Source organism: Barbus barbus (genome assembly GCF_936440315.1).
Source record: "Barbus barbus genome assembly, chromosome: 1".
NCBI lineage: Eukaryota > Metazoa > Chordata > Actinopteri > Cypriniformes > Cyprinidae > Barbus > Barbus barbus.
Window position 1 is genome coordinate 24,234,248 of NC_136729.1, and position 25,124 is coordinate 24,259,371.

The window sequence follows — 25,124 nt, forward strand, 5'->3', positions numbered from 1 at the left end:
CATTCAACTGCAATATATATATTTTAATTATTTACTTCCATGTATGATTGTAGTGTTCAGAGCATTTGTGAGACTTACGGTAAATCTAGATAAGAGAGATGATGCTGATCTGCAAAAAAGATGAACAGACAGATATGAGATGGATATCAATTACTGCAGTACCGTACAGATACTGTGAAATACAAATACAAAGAGCATAAAGGTCACAAATTGGTAAATATTATATATGTCAAACAAAGATGTTAAATGACAAAAGCAGCTTTCAATGGTTTTAAAGCAGGCACTTTGATACTTTATTCAGCACAGATAGCCGAGGCCTAATGTCTCTCACACAGCCATGCACTAGACACCTACTAACAGATCCCACTCACACAGTTCATGAAAGCTAAATTGTGCTGCTTTTTTTTTTTTACCTGTGCAAGTATTGTGTGCAATTAATTGTGCAGCTGCAGGGTCCAACTCCGAGTGTGCTGGGGGAAGATTAGTAGAACGGAGCAACAGGACATGGTGTCCTACCCCTTTTCCATGCCAAAAATAAAACTCCTCACCCTGAATTCAAGCTGCGCTCTGACAGCCAGTGAGCTGTAACCAGGCAGGGGGTTTCCACTTCACCTGAAAACCGGTTGCAAGCGTTAGGTTATCAAAAGTCTGTTTCTCCTTAGCTATATTTGCATGCATTTACGAATGCTACATGTCTTTTGAAAACCACTTGGAATTGGTATGATATGCTATGGTCATATTGTTAACATGTCTGACATGTCTGAGTCTGTTGATATGCTTTGCATGAGTGTAGATTTAGGTATGGATGTTAGAGATACATCCCTACTAAAGGTAAAACAACACTAAAAAGAAGTTGTTTGTCTTTCAAAACAAAATGCAACCATATTATTTGCCTTCATAAAGTCACAAACTTTGAAATATTATCAGCTGAACCAGCATAAGAAGTCACAGTCTATGTAAAAGCACATTTCATTTTAGGGTGTATTCACACCTGTCTTGTTTGGTTCGACTGAATCTAACCCAAGTTCATTTCCCCCCTTGGCAGTGGACTAAAACAACCAGCTGAAGAGGTGGTCTTGGTCCGGTTCCAAACAAACTCTGGTACCGTTGAATGGATGAACCAATGAATGGATGACCTTAGCACACATGTGGTTTTGTTTACAATTTCTGGTTCACTTGCAAAAAGGGCAGTGTGAAAGGGAATCACACCAAACAAAAAACAACAACTTTGTATTTGGTCCGGACCAAAGCAAGTGAACTAGCGGACTTTCCTGCTGTGAATACACCCTTAGACTATAAAAAGAGCTGTACAAGAACCAGGATTTCTTATGATTGTTTGGACAAACTATGGTGGACAAATATAAATTCCGAAATCTAAACAAGAACAACTGATATGCTGTAGAAATTTACAGCATAAGACAAAAAAAAACTGTATAGTTTGAGATTAAAATCTACTAGCTGTATAAGGTGTATTTGGATTTACTAAATTTACATTTAGTAAATCCATGTGTAAAGTTTTTACACATAAAAAATAAATCAGGGGTTCTCAACTCTGGCCCTTGAGGTCTGCTTTCCTGCAAAGTTTAGCTCCAACCTTTATCAGACTCATCTGCCAGTAGGTGTGTTCGACTTGAAGTGGATCTGAGCAAACCGATCGTTGTATCACATCAAAGTACTGCGGGAGCGATTCAATCAAGAGTATATGCTCTCTTGAATATGTTCTGGAACCGCTCTCGCGGTATATATATATATCATACACCGTCGAACACACCTAGTAACTTTCTAGTAATCCTAAAGAGCTTGATTAGCTTGTTCAGGTGTGTTTGATTAGGGTTGGAGCTAAATTCTGCAGGAAAGTGGACCTTGAGGGCCAGAGTTGAGAACCCCCTGCACTAGTCAGTGGCCAAATATGAGCTGTTTTATTTGACATGGAGCCGGTCGCCACATGGGGCAGACATGTTGAGATCACATGACTAGATAAATAGTCCTGGGCTTTATTTCAGTCTCCCCTGAAATTGAACTGAAACTGAATTGACATTTTGTGTCCCTCGGTTTACAACAGCCAGATTTCTAAGAGAGCCTCAGACCCTTAGCATGCTCCCCCTCTTAACTTGGGCTTATTTTTGCTTGCCTTGTGCTATGACAGATATAGCGATTGGGCGCCTCAGCTTTCCAAATCTGATCGTCCTTTCATCCAGTACATTCTATGGGTCTCCTTATGGTCCAGATTCCCTCCCCCCACATTAGCTCCTCAGCCAATGAGACTCCTTAGAAGATCAAGTATCAGTATAAGTCAAGGACTTAAGAAGTTTCTAGGTTTGCAGAACCTTGCAGCCCGTCTTCGCCATCAAGACGCTCTCTTCTTTCGGCTTTTCTGAGGTAAGAGTTTAAAGTTTTGGTATCTTCAAAAGAGTAAAGACAAGGCTGAGAAGACAGTTCTTTCCCTTTGCTCATAGCTGATGGTGCTTTTTTCTTTTAAACGTTAAGGAAGGATTAAAGTCGTTAAGAGTCATTTTTTGCTATTTGGTATTATTTCCTTTCTCACATGTTGTAAATTATTGTTTTAAAAGATGAACTTAAAAAAAAATAGATTTCACCTCAGTTGACAGCCTTGATCGTTTGAGGGTGGGTCTGGGCACTTCTGTAAATGGGATGGTTCTGTCTCAGTATGGAACTTTGTAGATTACTAAGGCCAACACAATGCAATTTAGGATTTACACATTGTTGGCTTCCTCTTTGTCCTATCCTGTAGATCACCACGAATGATAGCAATGACAATAGAGGCTTAACAAAGAACAGCTGACAACAGATAGTAGCACAAACAAGGTGGTAGCATTAGAATAACGCTCTAATGATTTCTTAAACACAGACTAGATTGTTGTCATTTTGACACTAATACAATGGATATCAAAATTGTACATTATATTGGTTCTGTTTTGATGTTGCATTCGCTTTTTTATTCATGTCAGAAAAGAAACACATAAATAATCTGGCATTCCTTCCTTTAATGGCTCATAATAATGTAAGCAGACAGTCATGCCCACATAAGGCAGGGCTGACAGGACCAGAGCCTCACTGTCAAAAAAGAGAGAGAGCTGATGCTGGGAAATCTGATCATGTGTTAATCTCCAAACGCTTCTGCAGCTGTGCTGGAGATATGAGTCACAGCACACACACACACACATATTTCTGAAGCTATATTAGTGAGGACCTCTGGTATTTGGAATAGTTTTATACTAAGATCATGATATTTATTTTATCATGGCCAAAAGCTTACAGCACATTATCCAATTGACATGATTAGATATAAAGCACAGCATTTGGCTAATTTATGTTCATGTTTTATTTGAGAGGGAATAATCGTAAATTTGGCCATAACAGTTATAGCCAAACCTATGCACACACATTTGTTTTTCTGACAGATTATTTTGAAATATTACCTCTAAATTTTTTTTTTTCGTTTTAGAATGAAGACATTATTTAGTGTTTTTTTCTTTTGCAGATCTTCTTTCTGTTGAAGATCTGCTCTAAGCTCTAATTCTGTCAGATTCATTTTGCTCTGCTTTGATCATTTATCATTTCTTTGAAGAAATGAAGTTACAGACAGTACATTTTCAGCATATTCAGACATACAGCTGTTTTTTTATATACAGTTAACTGGATATAAAGATGTCATAAAATGTTAAGAGTTACCTCAAATATTTAGCATGTTGAAGGGCCTTTCACACCTGTCAAGTCAGTGATTAACCCTGTCACTGTGGTAAAAGAACAATTACAAACATTCTCTCTGTCTCCTTCATATAGGTATATAGCTCCCTGTAATCATGTCCGACACAGAGGACGTGTAAGTATTCTGACATTTGATGTAATAAAATGTATATTAATGCTCTTTGGTCAAAACAAAATAAAGATAAATCTTCTTTCCCTCTCTTCAATCAGTGGGGTCGAGGGTAAGTACTAAATTTGAATTATTATTATTATCATCATCATTATTGCTGTTAATTTGTCGAAAAACATATGCCTTAGCCAGGATTTTCAAGTCTGTCATGTGAACACATTTGTCCACTCAATATATATTTCCATTTTATTTGAAATATTATGTATATGTATTTTTTTCAGTCAGCATCAGTGTTTTCTTGGTATGTCAGCAGTTACTTTTATAGATTATAGATTTTATAGATTATATTTAGAAACAGTGAGAGCATTGGTGAATTTTTTTCTTGCAGGTTTGGCTTTGCTCTATTTAGCATTATAAATTAATTCATAAAAAACACATATTTCAAATATATATCCAATGCAAGAGTGCCCTGAATCTGCTTGTAGTGACTGATATTGTGCCATCTGCTGTTTGGCAGCTGTTTCATGAATCTCATGCCAGCATACTGCCTTCTGCCACTGCCACAGAGAGCTTTTTTAAGAACATCTCTGGAGGCTAACTTGTCAAATGCATGCAGTGGCTGAGGGCAGTATTAATGATGCTCATGTTACTGGTGTTCTCTGAGGTGAATGCTCATGTGAGGCTACAGAGGCCAGAGATGAGACCAAATTATTAATTTACAGGAATTCCTTTTACAAATTTACAGTAATAACTGGCCATATAGAATGTGATTCTGTACTGAACTGATCAGAGCACTGACTCCACAGAACACTAACAAATAAAGGTTTGGCATGCATTTAATGTATGATGTAATTCCAATTATAATAGTGTCAAAAAAAGAAAAAAAAAAAAGCATTTTGTAATTTTTGTATTCCTTTACTGCTTTCTTTTCTGGCATATGAAGAGTTCGAAGAAGGAGGTAACATAATAAACAAACAAATAATTAAACACCACCACAACAACCAAACCAACAAAAGAGGATTTGAAAATTAACTAGTCTTTCAATGTACTAATTTAACACAATGTTCTCTTGTTAAAAAATGCCTGACACTGTCTGTAGTAAGTTGTAACTAAATCAAATAAAATAATTAACCGAAAGTAGAAAATAATTTGCTCAACTAATTTTTATCTAATTCAAGAACCTTTCAAATGTCAACCTTTTCATTTAACTCATCATAAGGTAAACTAAAACCATAAGCATATTAATCATATCTATGGTAGGAAATCTAACCAGAGCTACTGTAACTAACATGTGCTGCCCCCTACAGCTTGAAGGGTGCCATGACCTTTGATGACCTTTTAAGCAGAATTCATAAAGCAGATTGGAATATTCCAGTATCTGGAGACCTGAAGTTCTAAATTGTGTGGCTGCTGAAAAGGTCATTAAAATAAACCATTGTTTTGATGCCTTGTCTATGTTTTTCAGATATTATATGTGGATTTTATCTGTGCATAAGGTGTGAAATTTATTCTAGTTTATTTTCCTATCAAACACAAAATAGTTAGAGATGGCTTTAGATTAGTAGAATCAAAGGCTTTGGCAAACAAGGAAAAACAAAGTCATTTTTGTGGGTATTTTATTTGGCATGTGGAATCCTGGTGTCTCAAGGTCTCATCATTTCATAACAGGTTCTCCCGCAATGTGCACCCTCTCAGCCACCTATACGTTTCACACATGACTTTCTCTCTCTTTCTCACTTTAACCAATACATAATCTCCCATTTCTGAATGCTCCCTCCTCTGCAACGCATTAACTGTTGATAACCTTCCTTCCCTTGGTTGCTTGCTGCATGTATTATTAGCTGAAGAGGTAGTAGAGGTAGAAGTAGCCCCAGAGGCAGCTCCTGAACCGGAGCCTGAGCCTGAGCCTGAGCAAGAACCAGAGCCAGTGCCAGAACCAGAGCCAGAGCCAGAAAAACAGCCAGAACCAGAACCAGAGCCAGAACCAGAACCAGAGGTGCATGAGGAAGGTATGTGGTATGGATATTCATTCATCCTTCCCATTTCCCCAAAACAACTAAAAACAGGCAGCACACCTCATCTGCTAAAAATCAGCCACATTAATGTAGTTCCCCAGTAGTACCCTTCCCCCCAATTCAACAAAACTTTAACCACTACTGGCGGTACCTCCTCTTCACTCAGGCCCACCATGAGACTGGTGTGGTACTACCAAATGGCGACAGAGCTTCGATCCATGCCATTTCAGTCCCTTGATATGCATTTGAATTATTCTTCAGAATTGGACAATTTCCACCCTTTACGAACAAGGAATATTTTCCAATTCAAATTCACTTGCAGACCAATGGGGAGTGAGCTGGATCGATCGAACTCTGACAGACGTAGTGCTTGTCACACCTAAAATGCAGCTTTCTTTAGGGCGGATGCAGGAGGCCTGCAGTGTTGGGAAACAAATAGTAGCTTAACCATCAAAACAGTGTAGCTTTTTCAGCTATATAAGACCTTTTTTGGGGTTAGCTTACACTTTCTTTCTTCTCTATCATACTAAGTTAGAAAGCCATTCAAACTGCTCTTATATATTACGATTCAGTAAGTGGTTCAAAATAACGATGCACTGATCTTTTCCTGCCAAGAATTTTGTAGCTATATTAAATATTTTTATAATATATAAAAATATTTAAAAAATGTATGGTTTTTTTTTTGTTTTTTTTGGTCTGTTCAAGGTTAATCCTATTACACTGATTAATATCCTTATTGTTTTGTGTCATAGATTTATGGTAGATCTGCTTTTATTGCAATAATGAATCATATCCTCGGATCAGATTTCATTTATATATTTAAAAATATATATACACTGCCCCCTTAAAATGCTTCAGTGTGCTTCCTTTTAGTATGGTAACCATCTTAAAGTAGCATGACTGTAGATGAACTATTGTATATCAGGAGTAGCTTTCCCAACACTAGAGGCCTGAGCTGATAATAAATCCCAGTACAGCTCCTGCTCTTGCCAATTACAGTGCAGCAATTATGCTTATCAAATCACTGAAAACTTCCTGCACTTTTCTACATTGAGAACTGTCTCTGAGTTGCCGCCAGCAAAATGCTACTCTAGGATGCATCTTGAAGAAGAACCTATTCTATTGCATGCATTATAATAATTCTGCAACAAATGCAGCTGTTTCTGTTGCTATGCCGTTTCATAATATTCATGGAATGAATATTAGTTGGTCAGTATGTTCAAAATAATTTTCAAAGGGACAAAAAGGGCTATAATAACTTATTCTTTCTAATTTCACTGCAGGCTTAACACTGGAAAGGCTCTCTTTGGCACACTTAGCTTTACTGAAACATTAAATATTCAATTATAACTTTTAAAAGCAAAATGCTGAAAGTGTCAAACAAGATGCCATCCATTATTAAGGTTCTTTTGCCCACTTTGAAATACCAGTCAATGTTTTATGAAAATATGTATGCTAATTTTAATTTGGTCATCAATATGTTGTTATTTAGCTTATGTTCTTTTAATGACTTGCTCATATTGAGGTGTCCCATTGAAAGTGATTACCTAATTCATTCATCTGAATGTTTCTTTATTGTGATTTTTTTGTTTAATTGATTTCTGTCAATGCACCTCAATTTGAGTGTCCTGCTCAGCTGAACTCTGCATCTGAGCACGCAGCCCTGCTTAGGGCAGCAAAAAGCACTCAAAGCAACATTAATGTTTTCTATTTTACTCTTGCTTTCAACGCTTCATGCATGCAGAGGCCTATGAAGAGGAAGGTATGTCTGTCATTTTCTTGTTTTTGTTATTTCTGATTAGAAAGAAGGCATGGGGAGGGGTTAATGCCTGCAAGGAACACGGTGCAATCAGGTCCAAAACCATACAACATAAGATTCTGAATGAGGAGACACAGTAAACTGGCCTGAAGTGTCAGTTGAAATTTACTTTAAGTCAATAACAAGGGTGAAAGAATATTAAATGCTGACATTGCTCTGTGCTTTGCTTCTTTTTGCATGAATGTGCCACACCAGTGGAACGAGGACAAGATGCTAGTTTTTATTTCCTTATGGAAAATATCTGGTCTGGATGTGGCTTTTTGCTTATGTTTTTGGTGTGAATGTCAAGCCAAATAGTTAGGAAACATTGCAATGGCTCAAACATCTCATCTAGGTCACCTGCAGAGTCTAGTCAGATATATAACCGACTCAGATTTAGATGCTGTTAGTCAAAAGAGATGGGAAAATGAATGAAGGATAAAAAGATTAATCTTTTCCACAAGGCTTTGTTGTTCTGTTCATTCTCGGAAGAGTGAGAATGGCCCACTTGCCAGGAGTTCTGTGTCTGTTTATACTCATGTACTATACTCAAGCACCTCATGATCTCAATTCTTATGCAATGATTCTTCTAGATTTGAGTACCTATTTGTTTCACAGCTTTCTAACTAACCCAGTTTATTAACATTACTGAAACGATTGAAATTAATATGTGTAATTTACTTTGTAAACATACTTTCAGAAGTTACATACATCATTCTTAAAGCTCAGGTAAATAAACCAGCACTGAGTTGTTACTAAGAGTAACTCCATGTTCATGGATATGGCTAACAGAATTCCCACTGATTGTTGACTGAGCTCGTTTTAAACTCTCTAACCATGTTACATATCCCTCTCCCTTTTTTTTTTTTTTCATAACAGACGAGAAGCCCAAGTTCAAGTAAGTAGAATTGTCCACTAAGCACTTTTTATAGCTGAGCAGTTAATTCCAATGCTGCGATTCAATACAGCATCCTCTGAGGCGCTGGGGAAGACTGAGATACCCAGAATCCCACTAAAACACATTTTGCTTTCATTCCCTTCAGACCAAGTGCACCAAAGATCCCTGACGGGGAGAAGGTGGACTTTGATGTAAGCTAGTACTTCACTGGGTACATTATGTTATAATGATATGAATTAAACCTTGTAAGAATACATGTTTGAGGTCATATTTATGTGTATGCAAACAGGACATCCAGAAGAAACGTCAAAACAAAGACCTCGTTGAGCTGCAAGCCCTGATTGATGCCCACTTTGAGTGCAGGAAGAAGGAAGAAGAGGAGCTTATTGCTCTGAAAGACAGAATCGTGAGTGTCAGCCATCTGTACATTATACCACTAAATAGACGGATACTCAACAAATAAATAAATACGGTATGTGGACATGAAATATTTGAGTTAAAATGATCTTACCTGTATCTTATCTTAAAGCTTAAGAAAAAACAACAACAATTAGACTATAAACAAGACGATCACTTCAACAATATTACAGTAATATTAATACTCATAAGAGCCCATTTTCACTAACCAATAAATGATGTTTTATTAACAAAGTTCGGGAGGAGCACGTCAGATACTTAGCCTAATTAAACACAAGTGGTACGTAATCAAGTCAATCAACTCACGGACATAAATACAGCTGACATACCTCCACTCATTTGACGGTCTATCAGCATCCCCCCCACCACCCCTTCTCCACCATCACTAAGTTCTCACCATACCACGGGGGGGATACTCTGGGTTCGGGCCATTACCTAGCTCAGAGCCCTTCCCCAGGACAGCACGCCAACTACGTAAATACATACTCGCCAAATACGCATTACGTAACTCGTGCTAAATATATGTAAATGTGAACTCGTGAACTGAGACGTACGATGGTGTTTGTAGGAAACTTGAGAGCAAGTTCGCAATGTGATGCGAGAGATTCAAGTTTCTCATGCAAGTTTCATTTACCTGGATAGCTATGAAATAAAGTATATTGCTATAATATGTTTTTGTTATTTGAAATAAAGCTTAGATAAAATATAAGATAAAAAAAAAACTTTTGTCTCGAATAAACTTGAAAAATTTGAATTGTCGTTTTGGCAACTAACTAAATAAGATTTTTAGTTCTATTTTCACGTAATAAATCAAAACAAATAAACCTGTAACTGAAATAAAAAATAATGACGAAGCTAAATAAATATATTTAAAAATGACAAAGGCACATCAAATTACTAACATTAAAAATAAAAACTGAATATTAATAACATTAAATATTAATAAAATCTATTGTCTAAAATAATACTAAAATAACACTGGCCTATATGTGCAGAATGATACAGCATTGCCATGAACGAAGGCGAATAAAATGAAATATCTGACAGCTGATATAATAGCAGGACGCTACTGACCAATCAGAATCAAATATTCCAGAGTGCCGTGTTTCAGAATATTATAATGGACACATTTAATGTGTGCATGTGCAGGAGAAACGCAGGGCTGAGAGGGCAGATCAGCAGAGGATCCGCTCTGAGAAGGACAAGGAGCGTCAGGCAAGACGTGAAGAAGAGAGGCAGAGGAAGGAGGAGGCTGATGCTAAGAAGAGGGCAGATGATGATGCCAAGAAGAAGTCTGCCCTGTCTAGCATGGGCTCCCAGTACAGCAGCTACCTGCAGAAGGTTTTACTATCAACCCTAACTCTGATTCTGTCAATCATCACAGTACTGTCTATGACTGTGAAAAGTAAATAGGTCTAAGTGTTTTGTTTGCATATTGCAAAAAACAGGCTGATTCAAAGAGAGGAGGTAAGAAGCAAACTGAAAGAGAGAAGAAGAAGAAGATTCTGGCAGACAGACGCAAGGCTCTGAACATTGACCATCTGAATGAGGACAAGCTGAGGTCAGCATGAATACAACTCTATGGGAAAGACAACTTGTTCTGATGAAACAGAGTTTGTGTGTGTAATCTAAATGTGTTTTGGTGCATATGTGCATTTACAGGGAGAAAGCTAAAGAGCTGTGGGACTGGTTGTACTCCCTGGAGGCTGAGAAGTTTCAGCACATAGAGAAACTCAAGAGGCAGAAGTATGAGGTGAGGGATCTGTCCGATGACCATTTACACAATACAACATCTGTAAAATTATTTTATTTTATGTTTTATCACAGCCTACATTTGTTTTGTTGTTAGGGGAGATGTACTACTTTGTCAACTGCACCCTGGACAAATGGATAGTTGACCTAAATGAAAATCTCTGTTAAGAGATGTTAGACAGAATGATCATCTCAATCACCATTCATTTTCATTGTATGTAAAAAAAGCAAAAAGCACTGAATTCAGTGTTGTCTGAGATGCACATTCTGCCAGACAAAGAGGTTTGGAAAAACATAATTAAGAGGAAATGATGACTTTCATTTTTGGGTGAACTATCTGTTCAGTGAACAAGCATTATGTTAAAACAGTTTATGTACAACTATAATATCAGTCCACCTAGCTTCTTTAGCTGTTCAAATAGAAAGCTAATGCCTTGTTAATTATTTATACAAGTTAGTTATGGCCCTTGAATTTGATTCAAAAGTGGTGGGGATTTTCAGTGACTCTTTCTGCAGGTTACATCGACACGGCTGTTGGTGGTGACAAGTCTTTATGAGTGAATCATTAAATAATTTATTCAACTGATTCATTCAAGAAAGCTGATTCATTCAGAAACTATACACCACTATTGTGTGTTGCTTGGAGACACAATACTCTCTTAAAAATAAAGGTGCTTCACGATGCCTTAGATTAGAAGATTTGTTTCCATAAAGAACCGTTAACATCTGAAGAACCTTTCTGTTTCACAAAAGGTTATTTTGTGGCAAAAGAAGGTTCTTCAGATTATAAAAAGGTAAGAAAGAGATGATTCTTTAAAGAACCTTTGACTGAATGGTTCTTTGTGGAACCAAAATGGTTCTTCTATGGCATCGCTGTGAAGAACATTTTGAATTACCTTTATTTTGATTTTGATTCTGCTTTGGCTTTGTTTTTGCTGGTGGAACAAAAAAAATTTAAAGATGTGGTCACATTGCTGGCAAAAACATTATCTATACATTTCTACATTATCTATTGACGTATGAAGCAAAGCTCCCACAAAATTCACCCTTAATCCAAGTAGTTTTCTGTTGATCAATGTATCGAATTTGAGTGACCAACCTGAACCCACTGCGAAATCAACGAGGGGACAAATCTTTCACCCTCATGTGAAATTCCTGATCACATGGATTCCCTATTGTTGACTTTATTTCATGAAATGGTAATTGTGACCGCCTCTTTAGTAACCGGCAAAATTGTATCTAAAATGTTTAATTTATTGAACTATATAAAAGCAATAGTGCATTTCTCTCATTTGCATAATTAAGTCACTATGGCAGTTTGACATTAAAAAACATGAACATATCAGTCATATATGTGAGAGCAGGTCTGGGTGGGTCTGTACAGGTTATCTAGAGTGTGTTTATGTGTGGTAGCTCAGGTCTCAGCTGTGTTCTGGTGTTCTGCAGGTTACTACCCAGCGTATGAGAGTGGAGGAGCTCAGTAAATAGTGAGTAACTGGAACTGTAGGAAGTTAAGGCTTTGTTCAGCAACAGGGATGTGACGGCATGGTCTGCATGCATGAGACTCTCTGGTCTCCATGGCTTCTGGGAAACAGGTCGATTCAGACCACAGGTGAAAGGTCAAATGTACTGTGAGAGCCTTCACAAGTTGATGTCTTTCAAACCAGCAGCTAAACCAAACCACTATTCCAACAACCTAGCAGTAGAGATGTGAATCATGTTAAACTAAAGTTAGTCAGCATCTGAGCTTTCATATTCCAAGATGTTTCTCCTGCAGGTAAGTGCGTGTGATTGTTTAAGCTCAATACCGTCTTGCTGAGGGATTCTGCACAACAGCACAAAACATGCCTGTGACATGCCCACACAATGCTGCTCCATAGCAGCTCTTGAGGTTGGCACGTCCTGAGCATCGAGCCAGAATGATTTGTGTGTGTTTGTCAGCACTCGATGGTAGAGGACAACTATCCCAATCCAGGATCCTGTGGTTGAGGTATGACCTGGCAGGTTTAAAAACGCTCATGTGTTGTTTTCAGGTCATCTCTCTCAGAAACCGCATTGATGAATTGCAGAAGCAGTGAGTAGCTCCTCGCCACCACACGTACAGCGCACGGATGGACTGACTACTGCTCTTCTGCCTTTACTCTAATATTACTATCTAACTTTACTCTAATATTATTATCTAATCATTTCACACCCCATGAAAACTCTCAAAGACACTGTCACACACAGGCTGCCAATCATATTGGATAAAAAGGCAGTCATTGGCAGCACAACTTTACAAAACATGTCCTAGAACTTGATATAGGGCTGTAGTCTTGAAGCTGTTGTAGAGATGGTAAGTAATTGGGACATTTTTGTAGCATTGTGACAGACTTACTGAAGCGTGAAGCCTTTGAGAGTGAGTTTCCGCAGAGCTGTATGAGTTTTGTCATTTGCCACCATAGTCAGACAGTTAACCCTCATTGCAGTTTCCTCATACAAGCTCCCGTTTACATGGAGTACGTTTACATGCACTAGAGTTTGATTTCAGTAGGACTAAAGGAATTCTTCATCTGTTTTAAATGTCATGTAAACACTTTAGTCTGACTGAAATCACACCAGTCTGGTTTTTGTGAAGTTGAACTATCCAGATAATGGCTTTTACACAAATCGAATTACAGTTTGCCTAGGAGGTGAAGCGCAACATGCCTTTATGCTGCTTTCAAGTGCGACTGCAAACTTGTACCTTCGAGTTGAGCGTTATTACATGCCACTCATTCAAGTTTGAAACTTAACACAGAAGTAGTCTAAATAAAAGAAAATAATTTTAGGCCTATTATGCAGCACTTATTTATCCATCGTATGACAACTAAATAATTTTGTTTATCAAGGAAACCGTAAGAGTTGAGCGATTGACTATTTGCTATAGCCTTCATTTCCAATCACTGATCTCTCTACATAGATTATGGATATGTGCTATAATCTACATTATAGGTCAGTGTTTCCACCATTGACACGCCACTTTCATCTTAACAACTCAGCAACTCGTGTATGATCTAGAATTCTGGGTTGTAATAATTTTGCTCAGTCATTCATGTGCTTGTAACTCGTAATTGACGCCAAATATTTGCTAATGCATTGTGTCATAAATTATATGTGACCCTGGACCGCAAAACCAGTCATAAGGGTCAATTTAAAAAAAAAATTGATTATACATCATCTGAAAGCTGGATAAATAAGCTTTCCATTGATGTATGGTTTGTTAAGGCGATATTTGGCCGAGATACAACTATTTGAATATCTGGAATTATAAATATTGAGAAAATTACAATATTGAGAAAATGGCTTTTAAAGTTGTCCAAATTAAGTTAATCTTAGCAATGCATATTACGACTCAAAAATTAAGTTTTAATATTTAATATTTGTAGAAAATTTACAAAATCTCTTCATGGAACATGATCTTTACTTAATATCCTAATGATTCTTGGCAAAAAAGAAAAATTGATAATTGTGACCCATACAGTGTTTTTTCGGCTATTGCTACAAATACTTGTGCTACTTAAGACTGGTTTTGTGGTCCAGGGTCACATACTTGGACAGACAGATGAAGGCTGTAGCTGGATTATAACTGTGCATGTAAACGTACTTGATTTCTGAAGTGATTTACAGACAATGAAAAATAAAGCTCACTCTTATATCGCTCAACATGCAATACGTAGTGTAGTGGCACTATAAAGTAGGCTACTTGTCTATTCCAGATCTAGCTTATTTTTCATTGGTGCCAGCAAATCTGAACTGTGATGAATGTGTTTGGTATAGATGAGGTAATGAGTGGTGTAAATGTGATGTGTATCAGCTGCTGCGGTGATAAACATTTAAGACTAAGACAGGCCTGTTTAACAAACTGACAGAGCTCAGAGAAAGAGTGGTAAGTCCTGCATGGAGTGAACGTGATTTCAGTTCCATGTGCATGACAGACTTTGTGTGGACACAGTAAGTGAGAAGAACATCCTGCAGGACTGGACTGAGAAAACTGGGAAACAATAGTATTTGGTGTGCTCTGTGTTAAATAGCACAATCACATAGTAAGTACTGAGCACTTAAATTTGAGAAATGACCATTAAAAATTAAATAGATCCCTGTCCTGTATGGTGTTTTTTTTTTCCCACTTTTCAACTAGCATGTCTGTTACGATCATCACCATTAACTTACTCTTTCTTTGCTATTCAGCTCCAAGAAGGGCGCCGCTGCTCGCCGCAGAAAGTAAGCGTTCATGGAGAAATCTACACTCGTGGTCAAGACATGCCTGCTGCCGGCGTCTCTGAGCTCTGCCTTCATTCACCAGGCATCTCTGATTCCACCCAAAGTTTGCAGTTTACCAGAGGCCGTCAAAGGCGATCTTCCACTCCCTGCGTGACATTATCACTGTCCGGTCTTAGCAGTAGTTGCAGTAGAAACTTTCCCCCTTGCTCTGTCTTTAGGTTCTCACCTTCCGTTTTTTGTAAATAATGTTTGCTCGCCAGCTTTATCTGTTGCATCTGGCAGTTCAATAAAATTATCCTTCACGACTGATAAACTAGAATTGAGCATGTTTCCTGATTATACTGAGAAACTGATGGTGAAACACTAAATCAAACTGAATATGAACCTTGTAAGTCTTCTGTCCTCCTTGACATGTTTGCAGTGGGCTCCATGCTTTGGATACCCTGTGTGTATGTATTCATATTGCTGCAGATTGATGGGCAATTAGCCCATGACTGTGGATAAGTCATTCACCCCAAAAAGGATGCTTCTTATCTATACGTGGTGTCTTAATGCATGGTTAAATCTTTCAACATCTCAGTTCTGGACAGTTTTTTTAGCCAAAGAGTCATACACATACCATACAGTAGGCCTATATCACGCTGAAGCTTGGATAACTAACGTCATGACAACGGTTATGGGCTGAGAACCCCATATGAAGGGAACCAGACAGGTAAAAAAGTCTTTAAAACTCCTTCAAAAAAAATTATAAAATAAAATAAATCCTAGTTAAAAAGTGCACCAGCAGATGCTGGCATGGACCACAACCAGAAACCATTGAAACTGCAGTTTTGAAAAACTCAGATTTAATATGCACTGATTAAAACTCAAGCACAGACATAAAATCTGCACCTTTAAAAAAAATAAACAGTCTTATTCATTTTTTTAAGATTTTTTTATTGAAAACGGAAATATACAAACAGTATAGTACACAATTAAAAACTAAGCATATTATGTATTTTGCAATTCTTCAGCAGGTAAAATGTTAAACCAAGAACCTAAAGAAGGCTCCACAGTAAAATATATAATTCTATCAAATATTATAAAATATTTCAGTCTATACAGAGGTATTCATTACGACCCACCATTTGCATTTTATTGATGCAACATTGCAATACTGTGGACACCGATATAAAAATAGGAACTTCACATTTTTACATCTAGTATCTCACAAAAAAGCTAAAGCTGTTCTTAAAATGTGCCATACTGTATAAAGCAAATTTATGTTGACTTTGCAACAACTTAAACCAGATCATGAAGATAAATTATTCTGCATCAGCTGAAGTGCTGAAAGCTACACATAATTCATACTTATTGTACGTGTATAAAATCTTGTATTTTGAGTGAAGCAATTGTTCTTATATGGTAATAAATAAATAAAGTGCTCAAAATACAGCATAAGACCAATTATTCAATAGACATGTGATTGTTATATAACATGTTATCAAATCACACAATATTCAGATCATTAAGAAGCAACACTACCTGTAGAAAAGCGTCTGAATACAATTAGTAAATCTTTATTTCAGTGTGCTCAGTGGTACAATTCCATATATACAGATCAGGAGCACGTAGCTAGTATTATTACTGTTGCTGTTGGATTCATAAGCTTCCACATTACTTGCACTTCATGCAGCCACCCAGTTTAGAACATTTTCTGAAATATTTAACAATTTTGGTAGAACAAACTGTATATTCTGCTCTGTGAAAAATAGAAAAACTTACAACACTATATTTAAACGGCAGATTTTATGGTCCTTCACTTTCAAGTTGAATGATAAGTAACACTTTCTGTTATAATGGTTTAAGGTTTATGACCACTGGCAGGAACAGTCCGTAGGCTCCTGTATGGTGTAACTAACCCACGTGGAGTTTCCGCTGCAGTAGAGTTGGACTGAACGCCGCTGCAGCCCCATCTCTCTGCAGCACTTACAGAAGCGTGCATACGTGTTGATGTTGTAGTTGTAAATACTTGCAGATGGACACTTTCCATCACATGACACTATGTTGACCTGTAAACATGAACATGACCTGTAAGCCAGTTTACAGCCAAATTAGAGCCCGATTACAATGGGTATATTCTGAAATAAACTCACCGGTCTGTTACTACGGCAGTCATTCTTTCTAATTGTCATCCTTACTGTCACTTTCTGACATGACTTCCCATCCTCTTTACCTACAGCATGAAAAGCCAAAGGATTATCTTTTTCATCCTGTATGACAGTTCTAATTAATTTAATGAATAACTCCTGCTCTCACTATGAGGATTAAGCATCTTCTGATGTAGATACTAATTTAAAGGAGTCATGAACTGAGAAAACAAAATTCCCTTGATATTTTGACATATAAGAGGTCATTGTAACATCCTGTAACTTTCAGAACTCAAAACTTTCTTGTTAGTATAAAAACAGCTTATATTGAAGATAGTCTGCCAAAACGACAGATTCTGGAATGTGCCACTCCATGATGTAATAGTGTGGATAAACACTGCCTCTGCAGAAGATCAACGCCTGCTTCTACATCAGTGCCTGTCTAGCCCCGCCCACTGATTCGCAAATGTAGTGTAAAACAAGAGAGGCGAAAGCAGGTCTATGCAGAAACCAAACGATAAAGATCGCTTCCAATACAAGACGCTGTGCAGAGCAAAGCTGTGGAAAAACAGTCTTTGCATTGCCTTCCTTCTGATCCCAACGTAAGGAAAGAGTGGATTGACTTTATTTCAGACAATATCAGTAAGAATTTGGTCCTTTGTTCACTTCATTTACAAAAAAGGCACGATTTGACGTGGGATTTTCAGAAAGATCGCTGTGCTGATGCTCTGCCGACTTTTTTGCATCCAACAGTAATGTTGCACCACACAAGTGAGTAGCTGTTTTTATATAGTCACTATTGCTTTGTCTGTTATTACAGATAATTTGATACGAGTATTTATGCGTTTTTAACTTAAATGACAGCAGCGACCATCTATGAGGAATGTAGTATGTCAAGCATACACAAGTATTAGCCAATCACAGCAGTACGTGTTTTACTTTCAGGTCTACAATCCGACACGGCCATTCAAACAGAGCATTCTGATGAGGGGAGGTCAAAAACAGAACAGAAAATAGCCTATTGCTTTAAATTATGATGCTTTTAATAAATAATTAAAAGGGCAGTTCATGACCCCTTTAATTGCTTGTTAATTGTTTGACTTCCTGTCACTAAGATGATGTTTAAACGACTGAACTGCTTACCGTCAATTTGGGTGAAGAAAAGTTATTGCTCAAGAACATTGCTGGGATGCCACTTTAAGTGATATCACTGGATGGCTTTGCCTTTTTGGTTATAAAGTAATCTTTGCATTCAGCACATGCTTGAATATGCATTAGATAATGTTGATTGTGAAAGTGTTATTAAAAAAGCATAATCTGTCTGAAAAGGATGAAGCTGAATAACATCATGCCCTTTATGTGCATTAAAATGAATCCTGATGGACTATTTTAATCTGGTTTAACGCCGCAGCTTACTTTTGAATTTTCCAACTCTATAAAAATTCATAGTATGAACGGTATAAAAAAAAAAAAAAAAAGATTTTATAATAATAAACAATTCAACAGTTTTTCATCCTCCCCTAAGATTGAAAGTTTTAACATTTAACTTCACAGGATTTTAATAACATGTTCTTGTGATGAATAACCGACAGTAGAAATAATACTACTCTTTCCCCACTTAGCTGATAAAAAATTAAATCACTATAAAACTACTTATCTACTGAAAATAAGTGATACATATGAATTTACTTGTACTCAACATCAGTGTCATTCCACCACCTCAAAAGTAAAAAAAAAGACCCAAATGAGCCCCAATACTTGATTTTCCAATAAAACATACAGATCATTAGTGAGCAGAAGCTGTAATGGTTTGAGTAATGTGGCAGAGAAGGCAACAACACTGGAAGCAAACAACAGATTTGGAAAATTCTTTGTATTGCTAATGTTGCCATATCACCCAAAACATTACCAAACACCCCATTACCACAAACTACACATACTATGTGATCAGAAGCTACAGCCTAAGCACTCTGAATCATGCAGAGCTACAGAAACTCTCTAACTGGCCACTACCAACAGTACATTGTTGGCAATCAACAATGCACTGCCCGACAGAGCAAAATGGGGAAAGATTTAGCTGCCTCCAAGAAACATCTGGGAGAAAAGTGACTAGAGGTATAAATGACTTCAATGAGCAGTTATCTTCAAATCTGTTGAGATTCCTATATTGTTTGAATAGGGGGAGTACATTGTTGGAAATCAACAATGGTGATGGCGAGCCTTGAGGTCTGATGTTAGTATCAGGTACCTTGTTCACAGTTTGTGCTAACTGTGGGTTTCAAAGGGCTAACAGAGAGGGGGAACAGGGAGTTCGCAGCGCCTGGAGAGATTGTTACAGAACGTTACACTCAGCCTGATGCAAGAAATTAACTTTTTGTGTGTGCATATCAGTGCTTTTAAACAATTCTCGATTGTTCCCAGGATTTATTGTTTTTGTGTTTAGGTCTATGAATTTTGCTCTTTACCTTGCCGGTACAGAACAAAAGTCCTGTGTCTTGTTTGTTGTTTTCATTCAAACATAATGAGTGCAATGGACTTGTGGAAGAAACAGATGGAGCTTTTAAATGTTAACATTGCCCATGTTTCTTTTTATAACAAGAGCAGAAATGAACAAAGATATGTAACTTCTGTACTCACATGTCTTGCAGCACCCATCCATGTAACTCACAATGGTGCCCCCAATCTAAGACAAGATGAATATTTTGAAAAAATGCAGTAGGGTTCAAACAGAAGGGACCTTTTTTTGCTAGACATGTTTTGCTAAATTTTTATTACAGTACTTATTGTTTTATATCTTTTGTCACGAAGGAAGCTGTCAGTATAGTATGGAACCACTGCTTAATCACTGAATCATGACAAGCAATGTCTCATAAATGCATTATGTATTAGTTTTATATAGTATATTACATCTCTGCGTCACGTACATGTGTTTGTGTATCTTACCTGTACCTTGATGTATTATTTAGGTTTATGTTTATCAAAACGAGAGAATTTACCTTCATGCACTCAGTTTCGTTAAAGGGGGGACAGCTGTAAGGGTGGGAGACGAGCACAGGTCCTGACAGAGTGTCTGTACAGTCATAGCGCATGCAGTCAGACACCCAGCTGCGCCCTGACTGGAGAGGGGAACACACAAAATACTGCACGTTTACATCACAGCAGAACAAACCCAACAGGAACAAAGTGCTGCAAGAGAGCCGTTAGAAAAATATGAGACAAAAAAAATATTTCAATGAAATTTTAAAATGTAATAATGGCTTCAAAACAACATGTTGGTTTATAATATCTTATTCTTCAAGGATGCATAAAATTGGCAAAAAGTGACAACATTGACGATTACTGTGTAATATTACAAAAGACACTTTTTCAAATAAATGTTGTTCTATTAAAATTTCACCAAAGAATCCATAAAAAAATGTATCATGGTTTCCACAAAAATATTAAGCAGTAAAAACTCTTTTAAACAAGTGGTAGAGCCGTTTAGTTTTGTGCAGATTTTCTGCAGGGTTTTGAGTGGAGAACATGAGCTTTTGCTGAACATCACCTTGTGCATAGTTACAGATCCATTCTCACTCCGGATGAGGCAAGAAATGTTCTTACACACGCCACAGCAGCTGCTGGGGTCTTTAGGAGGAATGTATATCTGGTTCTGGAGAACACATAACACAGTTAGGAGGTATTTTGTGTTTGGCTTGTGTATATATAGGTGTCTTTTAAATACTCACAGGCTGGCAGCGTGCAGTGCAGTTAGTGCCAGCAGCTCTGAGGAGATAGAAACCTGTGGCAGAGTCCAGTGTGTGTGTGCACTGTGTGGTGTAACACACACCCTGATCACGGTGCTCGACCAGTGTCTGCCCGGGCCGCATCACTCCCCGTTCACCATCCACACACACTTCCTCTCTCACTACAAATACACAGACACACAGAAATGTACAAATACCAATAAATATTACATATACGTATGTAGAGAGATTTTTTGATAACATTTTAATGTATTTTCAGAGCATTTCAAACAGACACATTTGTGTTCTTACCACAAATGAATCTTTTGCAGGCACACGGGTTTTCCGGACCAGACAGAAATGCTCTGTCTAACTGCATACTTTCCCCCTACAACACAATACATCTGATATTAGATATGAACTAAGTCTGATCAGACAAATAATAGAATAATAAATATATGCAATTATACAAAGTCATTTCGATACAGTCATTTCTGGTGACTCACCAGAGCACATTTAGGCCGAAGGACTTTCTCACATGCACATTCTAAGAGAGAGAGAGGATCTTTAGTCTTTTTCAGAAACACACACTCAATATTTGCATTCTGTTTCTTTAGCACACATTCACAGAAACTCATAAACACAGACAAGCAATACACAAACAGACTGACATACCCTCACACTGATATCACATGAACAAACACATTATCATTGGGTTGGTGGGCTTACCACATGTCTGTGATGGACAACACTGATTTTGAATCCTCGTGGAAACTACTGCCATGCCAACTGGACATGTGATGTCTAAGCATCGAGAGGTCTCACACACTGCATGCATATACACACAACACAGTTACAATAGCACTTCACTGTTTCAGTTAAGTTGGTGTTTCGAAGGTATTTTGTTTTGTGGAGCTTGAAGGTTGTCAATTTTTATGTGACTATTCATTTACATACATGCAGGTTTAGATTACTTGTCCTTCTGTGGATAATGGTAGTTGTTATATTTTTCTACTGTAACTGGCTTACTATAAGCTCACAACTGGGAATGAAAATGGCAAATGTCGGTGTGTTTAATCATGTGTTTGTACTCACAGCAGTGATAAACTGGACAGCAGCGCTCTGTGCTGTTTGTGTCCACAATCAGCAGTTCTCCAATTTGACACACCGGAGCTGCCTCAGAACATTTGTCACACACTAACACAATAATAAACACACAATAAAAAAATCATTAGGTAGGCTGAAATCAAATAATGATGACAGGGTGGAAATTAATTTTAAAGGAAGAATTTACCCAAACTATTAGTAACCATTTACTCATAGAACATGACTTCTAAAGACTTGGAATGTAATGAACAATTCAAAATAACTATTGTATAATATACTGCTACAGTATATTATATAATGTCTATTGTACAAGTCCTAATAATTTCTCTCTTTTTATTCAATGGAAGAATGTCACTCATATGGGATTGGAACAACAGAATTTCAACATTAATCGTAATGACTTACTGCAGATGTGTGCAAGACAGCAGCTGCCTTCAGCACGAGTGGCGATCAATGTCTGATCTTCGTGACACACAGGAATGTCCAAGACACACTGATCAGGATCACACTCTAAAAAAACAATAAGCATACATGAATTAGCATGCACGCACAAGTACACAGACTCAAACAAAAGAGTACACAAAATATGTCCAAACTCACCACATAGGTATTCTGGGCAGCAGGAGTACTGCCTATGATACGACACCAACTTCTCCCCATATTTACAATCCATAGGAGCTGCTTCACACATACTCTGGTTACAAACTGTCACAAAACAATTAAAGGAATATTTGAGGGTGAGTAAATTGTCCCACAAAGTATCTAAACTTATTACGTAATGGTAAAATAATACATTATTAATATACGAGTTACATTAATAAGAGTTATATGCATCAACACATACAATCTTAAATAGTGATGACAAATTTCATTTTAGATTTAGTAATTTGACTGGAAATTCAACTCCAGAATGTTTTCAGAAATTCCATCACCATGCAATAATATCTTTTTTTTTTACCTGATGGATTTAAACACAGTGTGTTTTTATGAATGGACAGTGATTTTGCCCAGTTCTTCAGTAAATACATGTGAAATGATTGTGTAACAAACCACAGGCTTTTTGATGGCAACAGCTGCTGTCATCTGCCAGGCTGACTGTAATCTCTCCTGTACGCGTGCAGACTGGCTGAGGGATGTTACTGCAGTTATACTCCACCGGAACTATGCTGTCGTTCTCACACTTATACATGCAGCAGCCATCCAGTGAGGCTTTCCAAACCTCCCCAAGAGCTCGTGGGATTCCAAAACTATCAGTACATGCTGCAAACAAATATCATGACTCAAATAAATGAATGACAAGAACCCCTTTAAAAAGAAAGAGACAGACAGACAAGGAGCATACCACACTTGCTGGGTGGAATGCATAGGGCAGAATAGGGCTGGTGTAATAGAGTTCCCTCTGGACACACACAGCCTTCTGAAAGGCCTGTGCATTGCTCTGGGACAAACTCAAACTCTTGGTTTGGACAGGATGGGGCAGTGCAGGCAGGCAGACATGCTTGGTAGCGCAGATTTTCTGGGCACATGAATGCTACACAGGAAAACATTAGAGAACATACTAATAAATGCCATTTAACACCATATACAAATGTAGAAACCATTGTTCCCTAAAGTTGTGTTGATATGCCTTGGTAACTACATACGGCAGAAGTCAGAGCTCCTCCATTCCATGCAGATGTTGAATTTGTGGCAGGAAGCAGCATAAGCAGCCAAAGCAACACATGGATTATTCACATACTTCACATCTCTCACCCACATCTCACAGAACATTGCTGGAGGGACCTGCAGTGCAAAAAACATTCAGGAAATGTAGTGCATGATCACAGGTGTGTATGCAGGTTTGATATTGGTGGGATGTGCATGTTGTGTGCCGTACATAAGGATGACAGATGGTGAAGGTACGGTTGCTGAGCATGCTCATGCACTGGGAGCAGTCGCCCGTGGTGCAGTTAACCTCCCTCTGTCTGCTGTGGCTAACATAGCTGGTGGTGTTGGGAATCTGCCAGCTATCGATGAACACGGCAGGATCCACTTGCTCAGGCACAACTGTACCGTTAGACAGAGTCAGATCATTCAAAGGATTACCATCACAACTACCTGGATAAGGTGACAAAGAGAAAGATGAGAGAGGTGGAGAGTGAGGAACATGAAGGAAGTAGATGGCATTAAAATAGGATATGATCAATTTTCCAGTACGTTTAATCTGTGGTTATTGGTTTCGTACCACACAAGCCCATTGTGGGGAGTCTGTTGTTATAGCTGTCCATCTCAATCACCATCATGCCTGTAGTGTGGAACCACTGAATCTTCAGACCAGCTGGACTTCGGATTAGATACATGTTTCCTGTGTCCAGAATCTCAAAACCAAACTTCTTAAAACGTGGCTTTGCATACCTGGAGTTCACATATAGCTAGAAAAAACAACCCATTTATATTTCCTTCATATATATCTGCCAGGCTGGAATAATAGTAATTTTCAAGTTTTATTTAAACCTCTTTTTATAATCTATTACCACTACAAAAGTTATTTCAATAATTGCAAATGGATACTCACGCGTCTCTGCAGACGATTGATGAGCACGTCGTTGGATTTGTGAGTAATGTTTAAAGCTGCCAGACACAAATTTGTAAAGTTCCACACAAGCTGGAATCAAATAGAATGATATTATGACTTTTATATATATTTTTGGTTAAAAAAGGACACATAAAGAGCACTACAGTTTTGAGGAGCTATCCTGAAGGTTAGTCGAAACAATAGAGATGTGCTTATCTTACAGTGTCATCTGGTCCAGAACACTCTTGTACCAGGATGCTGACCGTCTCATTGGAAAGCTGAGCCACCACATATAAAGCAGCTTTATAAATTGCGACACTTTTCCCATCAAATGTGATCAGATTAAGATCGGGAAACACTGAACAACGACCTACATGCCAAGAAAATAAATATCTTAATAAACATTCAGTAGTTAAACAAATGACAGAATAGAAAAGATCATAGTGATGTTTATAATGCAGGTGTTCCTCACATGGACAGTCCCATCGTGGACAACACTTATCACCATTGACCAGTACAGCAAAGCCAAGCAGACCACAGTTTGGAGGTGTAGGATCATATGGGCAGCTCTGAGACTTATTGAAGAGGAGCAACTGGCCACTGACACAAATAAGCTTTGTACATTCATCCACTACCTCTGAATATGGAGACT

General features: G+C 37.7%; 2 protein-coding genes across 3 annotated transcripts in view; one reads left to right on the top strand and one right to left on the bottom strand.

Annotated features, from left to right (window-relative positions):
- Positions 1 to 2,314: 2,314 nt before the first annotated feature.
- LOC306874787 (troponin T, fast skeletal muscle isoforms-like) lies at positions 2,315 to 15,342 on the top strand. Of its 2 annotated transcripts, none has more exons than XM_079425033.1 (10): positions 2,315 to 2,379; positions 3,805 to 3,865; positions 5,680 to 5,847; positions 8,657 to 8,740; positions 8,839 to 8,955; positions 10,116 to 10,307; positions 10,415 to 10,527; positions 10,629 to 10,719; positions 12,165 to 12,205; positions 14,928 to 15,342. In XM_079425033.1, exons 3-10 carry the CDS (start codon positions 5,839 to 5,841, stop codon positions 14,962 to 14,964), a joined length of 684 nt encoding a protein of 227 aa, XP_079281159.1. In that variant the 5' UTR covers positions 2,315 to 2,379; positions 3,805 to 3,865; positions 5,680 to 5,838; the 3' UTR covers positions 14,965 to 15,342. The 2 variants fall into 2 exon arrangements, with proteins under 2 accessions (XP_079281159.1, XP_079281158.1); XM_079425032.1 differs by lacking the exon at positions 12,165 to 12,205 and adding an exon at positions 12,752 to 12,792 and having other exon boundaries at positions 2,323 to 2,379.
- A 544-nt stretch (positions 15,343 to 15,886) lies between these two features.
- LOC306870112 (otogelin-like) overlaps positions 15,887 to 25,124 on the bottom strand; it is a gene marked incomplete at its 5' end in the record, with an annotated part of 42,243 nt that continues 33,005 nt past the window's right edge. The window contains 20 exons of the mRNA XM_079417185.1: positions 15,887 to 17,011; positions 17,096 to 17,175; positions 19,727 to 19,772; positions 20,086 to 20,205; positions 20,634 to 20,738; positions 20,815 to 20,993; positions 21,124 to 21,199; positions 21,318 to 21,358; positions 21,541 to 21,639; positions 21,907 to 22,008; positions 22,324 to 22,428; positions 22,519 to 22,623; positions 22,969 to 23,178; positions 23,261 to 23,449; positions 23,562 to 23,700; positions 23,795 to 24,015; positions 24,143 to 24,329; positions 24,473 to 24,562; positions 24,694 to 24,842; positions 24,945 to 25,122. Coding sequence (XP_079273311.1) covers positions 16,811 to 17,011; positions 17,096 to 17,175; positions 19,727 to 19,772; positions 20,086 to 20,205; positions 20,634 to 20,738; positions 20,815 to 20,993; positions 21,124 to 21,199; positions 21,318 to 21,358; positions 21,541 to 21,639; positions 21,907 to 22,008; positions 22,324 to 22,428; positions 22,519 to 22,623; positions 22,969 to 23,178; positions 23,261 to 23,449; positions 23,562 to 23,700; positions 23,795 to 24,015; positions 24,143 to 24,329; positions 24,473 to 24,562; positions 24,694 to 24,842; positions 24,945 to 25,122 — 2,622 coding nt within the window. The 3' untranslated portion in view covers positions 15,887 to 16,810. The remainder of the gene's footprint in view (positions 17,012 to 17,095; positions 17,176 to 19,726; positions 19,773 to 20,085; positions 20,206 to 20,633; positions 20,739 to 20,814; positions 20,994 to 21,123; positions 21,200 to 21,317; positions 21,359 to 21,540; positions 21,640 to 21,906; positions 22,009 to 22,323; positions 22,429 to 22,518; positions 22,624 to 22,968; positions 23,179 to 23,260; positions 23,450 to 23,561; positions 23,701 to 23,794; positions 24,016 to 24,142; positions 24,330 to 24,472; positions 24,563 to 24,693; positions 24,843 to 24,944; positions 25,123 to 25,124) is intronic.